Source organism: Protomyctophum parallelum, assembly GCF_964188405.1.
Source record: "Protomyctophum parallelum genome assembly, chromosome: 8".
NCBI classification, from domain to species: Eukaryota; Metazoa; Chordata; class Actinopteri; order Myctophiformes; family Myctophidae; genus Protomyctophum; species Protomyctophum parallelum.
This window is the reverse complement of record NC_139703.1, coordinates 13,581,850-13,595,558: the sequence shown is the minus strand read 5'-3', so window position 1 is coordinate 13,595,558 and position 13,709 is coordinate 13,581,850. Positions and strand designations below refer to the sequence as shown.

General features: G+C 43.1%; 1 protein-coding gene across 1 annotated transcript in view; it reads right to left on the bottom strand.

Moving 5' to 3' along the window:
- angpt4 (angiopoietin 4) overlaps positions 1–13,709 on the bottom strand; it is an 86,709-nt gene that overhangs the window by 5,258 nt on the left and 67,742 nt on the right. Inside the window, exons 2-8 of the mRNA XM_083771840.1 lie at positions 9,566–9,721; positions 8,859–8,980; positions 2,468–2,552; positions 1,765–1,912; positions 1,368–1,480; positions 741–842; positions 28–194 (exon numbers count right to left, since the gene is read on the bottom strand). Of these exons, the coding sequence (XP_083627966.1) occupies positions 28–194; positions 741–842; positions 1,368–1,480; positions 1,765–1,912; positions 2,468–2,552; positions 8,859–8,980; positions 9,566–9,721 (893 nt within the window). The remainder of the gene's footprint in view (positions 1–27; positions 195–740; positions 843–1,367; positions 1,481–1,764; positions 1,913–2,467; positions 2,553–8,858; positions 8,981–9,565; positions 9,722–13,709) is intronic.

Below are 13,709 nucleotides of genomic sequence, written 5' to 3'. Positions count from 1 at the left end.
GGTCTAAATAGCCCAATGTCAGTATACCGGTACTGCTGTCTCTCGCTGGCCAGGCTGAAGCGGTCGAAGTGGGAGTGGGCGTTGTTTCCCTCCCAGTCCCTCAGCTCCACCCGCAGAGAATACTGGCCCTGGACGCTCAGCTGGTACAGCAGCTCGTTACCCAGCCAGTGTTCACCGGACGCATCCCCAAAACCCTGCAGGACGGACGGAGGTTACATTTATACTTCGTTTTTCCTGTTTCGACTTTGACATTAAAAAAAGAGAGGAAAAAAATATAAATGTTTTCATTATTTTTTTAAAGCTAGTTTGCTCCTTTATTTTAGTTTAGTTTATTAGTTTTAGTTTTTTATTTTAATATGTGGTAGTCAGGGTCAAGATTCAAAGCGTAGAAAAAGGATGAAAATAGCCAATCAACAATCACACAAGGCGTCGTGTGATATTGTGTCTTATCAAAGTAGTTTGAAAGCTACATAATTGAAACTTATAGCCTATCTGTTGCCAGCACCTGCAAAAGAAAAAGACAATAAAAAAAAAGGGATTCAAAGGCTATGTTTTTCAAAGGAAGGATACATTTTTATTGTCAGTTGTCAGTGTGTGACCGCAACCCCACTTGGGTTCCCGACCCATAGTTTGAGGACCTTTGGTGTAGAGTGAGAGAAAAGAGGACAGACAGTGACAGACAGACAGAGGGACAAAGATACACAGAGAGAGGACATGAGAGACAGAAGATGGATGCCCACCATCTTGTATTCCATCCAGGACCTCTGGAAGTCCACGCTGCCATTGACTCGTCGTTGGAACACCGTCCATCCACCCCCAGCTGTCTCCATGTCACAGTACACCTTCATATTATAGGACACACACTTATAGACGTAAGACCATATATATTAATAAGAATAATTTGTTCCCCCACAATTCCACAGCTCTGTGTTTTGGACTATGACTGTGCCTTTTTAGCCAAGCCACATTGGTGACAATTTCTGCATGTCTCAAAGGGAAGGTAGGCCTATGACATTTTTTATCACGCAGCCCTTTCTTTCTACTTTCACGCAAGTAGAAAGTAAAAAAAGTGTTACATTTAGCGGTAATTCAAAATGTACGTATTATTTTAGAACGTTCCTTTTTGCACAAGTGGGCAAGACCTGTGTGCAAGTAGAACATGACTTGTCCGACGGGCAAGTGCTTCTGAGACCTTATTGTCAACCCCTGGCAATCGGTCTAGGTAGGGTTAATTGAGGACGTCAAACTAAATCAGCGTAAGTGGTCCAGGAATTGTGCTAAGACATAAAATAGCATCTATTTAAATGAAATGATTATCACCTGTGTGTACAAGGGAACATGTAGCCAGACGGTATACAGTACAGTACCTGTATGGGCTCTGTCATGTTTCCTATGTAGATGTGGTACAGACCACTGAGGGAGTGTCCTGCCTTGTACGCCTCAGCACAGTCCCTCCACCTCTGACCCCCAACCGGAGGCCCTGCACGCACGCACACGCACACACACACACACACACACACACACACACACACACACACACACACACACACACACACACACACACACACACACACACACACACACACACACACACACACACACACACACACACAATTTCGCCACACATGTAAAAATGACATTCTGTATGCGTGTATGTGGCTTGGCTTTATGCATACTAGTGTGTTTATCTGCACGTGTGTGTGTGTGTGTGTGTGTGTGTGTGCGTGTGCGTGTGCGTGTGTGTGCATGTGTTGACATCCTTACCTGTTGTGCTAGCCACCATAGTAATCAGAGTGTTAACAGACTCCATGAGCTGAGCCTGCTGTCTCTGCAGTGCAGTGTTGTTGCTGCTGGCTGCTCTCAGCTGTCTCTCCAATGACTCGATGGCCGCCATCTGAGTCCTCACAAGACTCTAAATACAAAGCACCACCTTTAGTACTTAACCTGAGGCCGATTCACTTAGTAACGTGCTGTGAGCTTGTAAATGTGCTGTTTTTGAATAGCCAAGGCTAAAATCTAAAATGACAGTATGCTTTCCCGGTTTTAATTTGTTAAATTCCACCATTTACTAATTTATTGGCACGTATAACCCTGAATTCTTATAGCACCATGTCATTGCTGAAACCCTGTATCTCCGTTGTCAATGTTTTATTTTTTCACAAGTTAATGTCCCACTTCTTTGTACAAGAGTGTCTTGCAGCGGAAATAGCAGAACTACAATCTCACAACAGGACCCGTTGTGAGCTTGTATATCTTACACTACAACATTTTTTTATATGAAAGTGGAGGTGTGGGTTTTTATAAACAATGAACTATAATGGAAAGTATTAACAAGAGCTTGTGATTAAATAATAACTACATTTGACTATTTTTCCACCTGACAGCGACGATATAAAACATTTTAAACATCAGTTACTGATGGTGAAAAGCGCATGTTTCTTTCTCTGACTAATGTGTCCTTTAGTACCTGTAGTCTGCTCTTCTCCTCTCTCATGTCCTCCAGCTCTCCTCTCTGTTGAGACTCCAAGATCTGGACCTTACTCTCAAGATTACTGAGAGAGAGAGAGAGAGAGAGAGAGAGAGAGAGAGAGAGAGAGAGAGAGAGAGAGAGAGAGAGAGAGAGGAATCAAACAAACATAGATGGAAGAAAGCAGGGGTGACATTAAAAAATACATTATAGCCAAGTTCTAGTTACTACTTACTGCTCTTAAATGACAGTACAGAAATCAGGCTATAGGTTGTATCTGTACCTTTGAGGCCCCACATTTACAGCCATTTTAAACCAAAAACACTTTTGTTCTGGAACTGGTTCCATTCTATATTCTTGGAACCTTGGTTCTTTCACAGAACCGGCGGCCATTTTTTGGCCGAACCAATTCAATTCAACACTCTGAACTGGTTCAATATTAGGCGGGAAAAAATAAGTGCTTCAACCCCAGTGATAATTATACAAAATATTTTCAGATGGGTGACTGGAGTCAGCCTGGTCTTTATTCCTGCCAGTACAGACAGACATTGGCCTTGGTTATCTCCTCAGCTGAACTAAACACAGCAGCTGAAAATAGACTTTGAGCCTAGGTTGAATCAACAAGCAGGGAGCCAAACAAAACCTGATCAGAACATGAGAGGAGTCTTCAGAGGAACACAGGAGACAGTGAAGCTGGCTCTGAACGTAGACAGAGGAGTGCAGTAGTGGTGCTTGAAGATAGTATATCACATTGGCTGTTTATTAATATCCAGAGCGCAATGAATGGACTGTAATTGGGAAGAATGTTCCAGTTCCCGAGGCCAGAGAAGCTGATCTAGCTGACAGACTTGTACTTGAGATCACCGTTCTGTACTGGTTCTCAAACATTTTCATGTCAATGACCCCCCCCAGTTAATGTGTATAGTATTTAGCCGCGGACCCCCATCTGATAAGATTTTGTGACAGGGTCCCCTGTACACGATTTGTGTTGTTAAAAATGTGACACAAAAATCTTCTTCAAAAAAACTTTCTACAAGCTCACAACGCGTCGCAGTGCGATGGCGGGTGGTCTAGTGTAGCCTATAGTTTTGACCCAGTAATGGGATGTTATTCATTTATTTTTCATTTTTGAGGTATCACAAAGTCCTTAAATTGTCACTTTAGAAATGTGAAGATACCCTAGCCTGGCATGTTCACACTAATATTTCTTTATTTGCCCTGGCAGATTCGTCTGGTTTCCAGGCTACAATTACACTATACTGAATGTTGGTTTGTTTACTGTTGAGTGAAACAATGTTGCTCATTAATTAAGCAAGTACATTTTTCACTCACACAAAAATGGAAATCTTATTACAGAACCAAACAAAACATTAGCTTATATTCTAACTAGAATATCATGTTGCGTGCGTGTGTGCGTGCGTGCGTGCGTGCGTGTGACTGTGTGTGTGTGACTGTGATTGTGCGTGTGTGCGTGCGTGCGGTTATTTACTCCAGTCAGAAACACAGTATCGGCTCCTGGTTGTGATCACTTCAACATGGTGAACTCTATATGAACAAGGAAACATAAATTGAGTCTCTGTTCCCAGGGAACTGTTTTCATAATGCAGAGTTATGGGGAGTCAATGACGCTTATGGTGCTGTGGCTTAGAAAGGAAGGACTTCTCTGTGCATGTGTGTGTGTGTGTGTGTGTGTGTGTGTGTGTGTGTGTGTGTGTGTGTGTGTGTGTGTGTGTGTGTGTGTGTGTGTGTGTGTCTGTGTGCGTGTGTGTGCATGCGTGCGTGCGTGTGCGTGTGTAGAGTATACACAGTATAGATGTGTACAGTATGAATGTCCTTGTACTGTATGACACGCATTAATGGACATATGTACCTAAACCGCAGCTTCCCTACAATAAAACATCCACTTTTAGTCTTCTTCTCTGGAAAGAATCAAACAAAGATCAAAACTAGAAAAAGTTCCCTTCTGGGCACAGGTCTCCACCAGGAGGATAGGAGTGTGTGTGATGTTTGGCAAAATGTTTAGGAGTAATATACATGACTACAGAGATCATGTGTACGGATTTACGTGAGATTTGGATGAAATCTGTGCGACTAACATAAACAATGTGTTTTGCAGAAATCATGGTGGCGCTATAACCGGAAGATGTGGAGGGATGCAGGGAAAATGTTTTTCCATGGCATCTAGGGAGTGTGCATACAATACAAGTTGTATACAGATCGATGCAGTTATAGGTAAAACAGGAATTGCCCTGTTATAGCGCCACCGTGAGGCTGATTTGGAATAAAATTAGTGGCATGTCGTCCTCGGTCTATAGTGGAAATGTGCGTGTAGAATTTCACGGAAATTGCACACTGTGTTTGTGATTTGTGGCATTTTTTTCAAAGCTTTGGAAGCCAATCTTAGCCAATCAGGATGGGAGATGGGAAATGGTGCAGATCCGTGTTGATCACATGACTATGGAGATAGTGTGTACCGAATTGTGTGATGTATATGGTTAAATTGTGTATACGAGTAATCTACAGAAATGTGTTTTGCCTAAATCGGCCTCAGGGTGGCGCTATAACAGGCCATTGAGGAATATTTGGGGCAGAGGTTCGTCGTTGGCATCCCGCACGTGTGTGTGCAAAGTTTGGCATGCATCGGGCCAATGATGCCAGAGATTAGCTGGTAAACGGACGGAAGGACGGGCACACACACACACACACACACACACACACACACACACACACACACACACGCACACACACAGACGGTGCAAAACATACTCTCTCCCCATGCCTTCGGCCTGGTGGAGACAATGAGTCCATTTCAGTTTTGGCCTAAAACACTGAAAAGAATGAATATATCTCCTACTGTATTTCTCCATAGCCTGGTTGCTCTGTCTCTGTGGAGTCAGGTGTAGTAGCCTACATGCTCTCAAAAACAACATTGTTGTTGGCTAGAAGGCCCTAGTTCTACAGTAGTTGGGAATGGGCGTCCTGAAAAGAACAATGGTTGTTGCTACTGTTCTGCCATGGCTTGCTTTTGTGCATTGTTCTTCACACCAACCGTGTAACAATTCACACGTTCACCACATGTTGCTCCATGTCTGAGACAGAGCTGTGAGGAGGACAGCTGTGCTGTGATTTCTTCAGAATCCGTGTTGGATTGGATTTACGGTCATGGCGGAGGACATGGTAAATGTTTATGAACAGCGGTCAGTCAGCAGGGATATGGGACAGTACTTAGATTGATCTGACTTTGAGTCCCTATTATGGACTGGGACCACTCTAGCAGTTTTCCATTGTTCTGGGAACATGCCACGAAAGAAAATGAGTTAATGAGTTGGAAGAGATGGCTGATGGGACAGGACAGGGCACTGGAGATGAGGTTGGAAGAGACAGCTGATTGGACAGGACAGGGCACTGGAGATGAGGTTGGAAGAGACAGCTGATTGGACAGGACAGGGCACTGGAGATGAGGTTGGAAGAGACAGCTGATTGGACAGGACAGGGCACTGGAGATGAGGTTGCACAAATACATCAGGCAATCTACACTTCTTAATAATATTAATATTTTTACAAAGCTGTGATATTGTTGTTAACAAATACTTCATTTACAGTGGACAAACAGATGTCATGAAATAGCCTCACTCTACTTGAGGTCAAAGCAATTTCTTTAATGGGTCTTTTAGGAAAATCAAGAATTTATGAAGTCGACTTAGGCTGCTGCTCTTGGGGGCCAATCATCCACTCTGGCGCATTATCTGGTTCCCTCATGACAAATGCATCTGTCTGAGTTCCCGAGTTTGTCATTGAGAAACACGCCAAAGATACATCTACTGCGTACAGTAGATTCTACTGTATAGAGAGCTATATCATAGACAGGCACGCAGCCACGCATGCACACACGCACGCATGCACGCATCCACACACACATACACACATGCACACACACACACGCACACACACACACACACGCACGCACGCGCATGCACACACACACACACACACACACACACACACACACACACACACACACACACACACACACACACACACACACACACACACACACACACACACACACACACACACACACACACACACACACACACACACACACACACACACACACACACACACACACACACACACACACACACACACACACACTCTTCAGTTCTTTCAATCTGGAAAGACTAACTCCTGGCCTTTACATGTATAGACATGGCCACATGCAAACAAGCACACACACATGCTCATAATTTTCTCAATTACACTGTCTTTACACTCGACACTGCACTCCCTTGGGGTACCTGCCATATAGACGCCAAATGTGAAGACGATTGGTTGGAAGGTTCTCATGTGACTGTCACACTCACACTCACACTCACACTGACACTCGCACTCGCACACTTGCGTGCGTCAGTCACGTGCGCTCCCTTGCTGGGAAATGACTAAATTAATGGTCTAAATCTACCCCGGTAGGGGGAGTCACAGTCTACTCGCAATGTAGGTTACTAAAACATGAGACATTTTATAATTTATAAACAGACTAGAAAATGCCCTCTGGACATATTGCTGTGGTTAATAGAGAGCATAGAGCTTGAGAAGCTGGGTATATGTCAGACAGCCACCCTACTCCAGGGAAATGACAGAAAACCGTCAAGTGCATTGTGAAAGGCTGTGTGTGGGCCCTATTTAGGCGTGGTCAATGCTATTTGGCTGTGCGCGTATAAATGGTTTCATTTCAAGTATTGGGTATCAATTAAAATGTGAAATGAATGTTTTGAAAATAGCAGATCTACAAGCGACGCACTGTAATCTTGTAGATCGTCTATTTCCAAATGGCCGAAATGTATATACAGTAGGGCTGAAGTGGTTAATGTATGCTTTGTAATAATAATACAAATCTGCAAAGTAAATAGTAGCTAAAGTTTTCAAATAATTGTAGTGGACTAAAGTATCTCTGAGATGTAGTGGAGTAGAAGTAAAAGTACTGAAAATGAACGACTTCAGCACCCAGCAGGCACAGCACATCCCCCAGTTGTCAGACTATAATCGTGGCTTGTGCATGTTGTTTATTATTGTAAGAAAAGATTTTGGATTGCCATGGGCACACTTCCCAGACATTGCTTGCTTTGACGTATAGCAAATGTTGGTCCTCTTGCTTTTTAGTTTATTAGCAAACGTATTTGTTTTTATATATTAGCCACTATTGGTTGCGTTATTAGACGCTCCTGTTCTTCCTTTGAGCTTCTTTGTTAGTGGGTACTGTATTTATGAATGTTATATGACTGTCCTGTTAATTGTCTTGTATTTATTGTTAGTCTGAAAGGATGAAATGGTATTGTAGGAAGGAAGGAGGCTCTTGTGTCACAACTATTTGTCCCTGTGCCCGTGCAAAGTAATCATGTTTAAAAGTTCTCACCAACTCACACAACTGCCCCCTCCAAATATTTCACCATTTATAAGTCTTGCTGTGTTTCGTCCGTAACAGTAAGCTTTGAGAAGACGTGCACAAAGATGGAAGAAATGAGCGCAGAATGCTCCATCCATATCCGTCAGCACACACCCCAGGTGCAGGAGTGAGGTGCATTGTTGAAAGACAAACACCAGTGTGGACGACCAATTGATCAACAGCAATATGGTCAGCAGTGCAGCATGCATAGGCCAATGCGTTTATGTCTGGGGCGAATCCCCGTTTCTTCAGACGATTTTGGAGAAAATACACACACACACACACACGCACGTGCGCACACATGCACGCGCGCGCAGACGGACAAACACACGTGGACAAACACACACACGCACACACACACACACACACACACACACACACACACACACACACATACCCTTACCCTGCCTTCTCATTCTGTCTCACTCCATCTCTCTCTCACAGCCTTTCAAACTCGGTGTTTCTGTCTGTATTTTATCGCTCACTATAAACAGAGCATGTTGGATAATGACTGACTCCACACGTTGTTCCACGTATACGGCTTCATGTGACCTCGCCTCACCATGACAAATTCCCCAAAATATTGTGATTCCAGATATTGACATTTCTCACAGCCAACAGCTGTGGACGTACATATTTTCCTTCGCCACTAATGACTGCTTTGTTTCATGTAAAATGTCTCTCTCCAGTCGTGAAATTGCAGATAAGAAAGCAACTTTTATTTTGACAGAGGTGCAAGCATGTTTAGGCAAGAGGCCTGTGTAATCGCCACATTTTCAATACTCATCTTTCTTCTCAGTGCTCAAGTTTGTTGTTATTATTCCAGTCCATCCAGGGCCTTATATCAGTAAAAGTTGCGACACTGAAGGAGTGTTTGAGTTTGACATTTACAAGACATGAGGGTCTAAAAGGCATTTTTCACTTAATATGGGCTTCACGGCTTTATACCTGTTCTTGTCTCTCAGCCGGCCGATCTCAGAGGTCTGCAGTAACAGTTCCTTCTCCAGTTTGTTGGTGGAAAGAGAGTTCTCCAGCAGCTGGATTTCTATCCTTGATGTGTGGTTCAACACCTGATGAATGAAAACAGAACTAGCATTGCACTGTAACAGAGCTCGCTTCAAGAATGTCCTTACATGTGTGTGAGAAGTTTAGTTTGCTCTCATTCACTTTCATCCATTCAGACTCACTCCTATCCTCGCTCCTTCACTTAGGTTCTCAATACTTCACCCCTACCCCCCTCCCTCGTGTCTATGTTCTGTAGTATGTATGACAGTACCGGTAGGTCATTCCCATTCATTCATCTATTCATCCACTCACCCATTTACATCTATTCCTCCACACTCAATTTTCAATTTCAATTCAATTCAAAGGGCTTTATTGGCATGAGAAAACATACGTTTACATTGCCAAAGCAAGAAGTGGAACACCCACTCACTCAATCACTCACTCATTATGGGACTGCCCATAATTCCGACTCCGGAATACTCCGACTATGTGGCTTTGCGTGCGGTTAGGGGGTTAGGGTTTGGGGATATATATAGGGTTAGTAATGGACTAATCAAGGACTAACGGAGTAACAGACTAACGGGAGGTCGTCCCAGAGCCATGTTACCCTCTTCCTCTCCCTCTGTGTCAGTGTGAGTGTTCCATCTCACCTTGGCCTCCACCACGTTGAGCTTGCGTGTCTGCTCGGCAGTGTGTGACAGCAGGTTGGTTCCTATCTCCAGCATGGTGGCTGTCTGGTTGTGGACTGCGTGGCTTTGATAGGGAGACATCTCTGGCCGTATGCTCTTCTGAACGAAGCTCTCCAGCTGTGGAGCACAAAGGGTTGTAAGTGTTGAGTTACTTAGCGTATATCTTCATTTAAAGCTACAGGCCATAACTTAAAGATGGGTGGGTGCCATAGTTTTGTACTTTTCTGTTTTGTATGTGTCTATCCCAATATTTTCCAAAAGATTGTAATGGGTACTTTTGTACTTTAAGCATATTTTGATACTTTGGTACATTTACTCAAGTACATTTTGGTTACCGGACTTTTACTTGTAACAGTGTTTCTACTTTGCAGTATTGATACTTACTTAAGTAAAGACATTAAGTACCTTTTCCATCTCACTGCTGTGCGCAATGAAGTAGAATATCACCCAACAAAGACTCACTGTAGCACACTCTTCCCAGGGTAAATCCTACCCACACTGTCTGTAAAATAAATGTAATCGAGCCCACAAATCCTCCAGTTTACATGTAGGCCCAGTCAGCCAGTCTCTGGGGTTTGTCTAGTCAGTGTCATTGCCATAACCCCACTTACACTGTGTCCCAAGTGGCCAAAATCAAATGCACTCATCTTTAAACATCTCACATGTTCCAGAATATAAACCGTAGTATGCTGGTCGCATTTACTATGAAATCGTACATTTTTTGTCCGTCAGTCAGTGTATCACTCAAAATCCCCATACATGGGGAAAGACCCCATATATGGTGCCCAGGTCTCGTGACATCACGTGACATCAGTGATGTAGATCCCAGATGTCATAGTAAATGCGACCTGCAATTAAGCCCATATAGATCCCTGATGTCATCAATATTGGCCAGAAACTCTACATCTGACCTCAAACTCTTAGATCTCCATATGGATATATTCATATGTCAGAACAGGTTCGATGTCTCCCTTTTGACTAATACCTGTCCATTTAAACTCTAGACGGGCCTGCCCCAAAGATATTAGTGCAGCCGCGCCTGGCAGCCGGTGAAAACTAGAGTCAGGCCCGAAAATGATGGCCCAGCCCTACCTGGGCCCTCATCAAACCCTGTACACTCAACATACTGCCCCCGCTGCCACCCTTAGATCTCCATATATGGAGCTGACCTGTTCTGACATTCCATATGTTGATCTGACCTCATCAAACCCTGTACACTCCATATATGGCCAGTACAGAATTCATTCCATGTGTTGATCTGACCCTCCATTCCAAAGCGCCAGCACTCACCCAGCAGTCTGCTGCTTCTTGCCCCCAGGCGTCTTACACAGTAATATGTTTGTACAATTAAGACTAAACTTTTCTCATATGGGTCAATGGTTCCATTAAAGCAGTGGTTCTCAAAATGGGGTCCGGGGTAAACTTAGATATCGTTGCTGTCCGGGGGAAACATAACTAAATGTTTGCATAAATCAGCACTATTGATTTACTGTGTGTTGTCTGTGTGTTTTATGAAAAGATTGAACCAATGGAATGTATTAAAAAACCTCTTAACTCCATTGGACCCTCAAACCGTCTGCTAAAACAGCTAGCTCCACCACCTCTCTCCTTCTCATGCAAGTAAAAGTAATTGACAATTCTAATGTCACAACACCAACTTTGATGAGGCACAGAGGCAGTATTTGCATCGTTTAAAAAATATAAGGCTTTATTCATGTGATAATGCTGGCCGTTGGCCGGAGGTTCCAGGGAGTAGACAGGTCCACAAGTATATTTCAGGCATTTTATTTACCTCCAAAGTGCCAATACAAAAAGTAATAAATACTGGCCAAAATAACATTCCAAAAATAGGAAACAAATACACCTGCTGACTAAACTTTAAGAAAACAACTGAGAGACTGTTACAGGCTACTATCCTTCGATGAGGTCCTGGCTTGCAGCTCTCCTTGATGTCTCTTCTAGCCTCAGGTAACACTGAACTCCCTCCACCTGCAGCAATCCTGCTCTTAAACAGGTGGGGCAAACCATCCTCTAATCAGTTGTGATAATTAACTCACCACACGGCTAACTAAAGCCTACGAGTAATCTTTCACACTATCTTTTAGAGGAATATGCAATAAACTACATTTCACACATTTCATTTACTAAGACAACATAATACAATGACAAATGCAACACAAAAGGAACAAACACCCCTCCTCCTCCACTGTACTTGGCACCCTCCAATCTAGAGAGTAGTCTGCAGAGGAGAGAAGAGACCGGTGACAAACAGACCAATGCAACTTCAGTGTCAATAAATACAAATAAACATTTAACCTTTCAACCATTGTGTCTATAGGCCACGGGCTGGCCTGGCCCGTGACAATTCATTTCCTTACAAATGTATATTTTACATTTTGGAGTTATGAGCAGAGATAGAAGATCAGCTTTATTGTCACACTCACATCACAAAGCTGTGGGTGAAATTAGTTTTTTGTGCATCGTTCCCATCGTATTGTTATTTCGTAGAAGTAAGAAAGGGAAGCAGAAAGGGGGGAAGGAGATCAAACTAGAAAAAACAAAATACAAAATATAAGTGTTAAACCAGACATTCAGATCTGCTTTTTTTTTTTTTTTAATTGGGGGTCCTTGACAAGAAAATGTTTTAGAACTACGGAACAAACTCCCCACAGTCCACTCTGTACGTCAAGATAATGAAACCAAGTTCGTTCAAACATCAAGGTCTGGTATATACTGTATGAAGTAAAGTCCCATTACGGTCAATCTCTGGGAATATCAGTTGTGCCAAGTCACACTGCCAGGCCTTGACCTTCTGCCCCTGGCAAATAAATAATCCATCCATCAATCCCCTCTTTCCTTCCTCTCTTCCTTCCTTCTTTCCTTTCTTCCATCCTTCTTTCCTGTGTTTCTTGAGATATCAGGGCCTACGCAGGAAGTTTGTAAATAGACCCATATATTCCAACATATTTGACACACAGGAGGACAGCTTATAGTGATTGGACCATTGAATATGTAAAACGCATGACAACAAATGTATGTAAAATAAAAATGTTTTACACACATGTGCAGTGAGACGTACGTGCATGTGCACATGCATGAATGAATAGTTTATTGCTTTACCATTATCAATGAATACTAGATATACTATATTACTTCCGTTTGGTTTACAGATACAGATGTGACACTGAACAGGTGTAGGCTGAAGCTGGGGCTTATTATGTCTACCCTTTTAGAAGAGTAACTTCAAATAAATCCCTCCTACCCCCTTTGTATCAAATGTGTGCGCAAACTGTGCATGCACACAGTACACGCACGCACACGCACACACACACACACACACACACACACACACACACACGCACACACACACACACACACACACACACACACACACACACACACACACACACACACACACACACACACACACACACACACACACACACGCACAAAACGTGTACTGTGGTTCTGTAGCTATACTGATTTTGTATCCACTATTGCAAGTTAATGTGGCACTATAACAGCTACAATGTCTGAAAGCAGTATTTTGACAGTAAGCTGCCCTGTTGGAGCTACAGTCATGGAATGATGTCCATATGCTGCATCTGGTTACTATAGTCATATGGACCTTTAACCATTAGATTGTCCATTAATTGTAGTTTACAGTAAAACAGCTTAGCATGGCATGAGTCAAAATGTTCCTCATTAGAGGCTCATTAAACCAGAGAACACTGGAGGTGCCAATTAAGACATGCCAAGACATGCTTGACTTGCTGCAGGGAGGGGCTAAAGGTCCTTTAAGGACGCACAGAGTCGGGTATTGCCATTGATATTAGCCTTGTTCTCAGCCTTTTCACATCTACGAGGAGAAAAGCCTGGTCACCTTATGCAGAGAGTATAAGGGTGGGACTTCCGTCGTATTTAGTTTCCCCGGGAACTATCTTTTTCAATCAATCACACAACACTTGTTTCCTGCGTGGAGGATGTAAAGAGATTTGTAAAGCCTCAACGTAATTTCCTTGGACGAATGGACGGTACTTCCACTAAAATCCGGTACTTCTGTTCAGACACTCAACCAGCTGGTCTTGCCCGGCACATGTTGTGC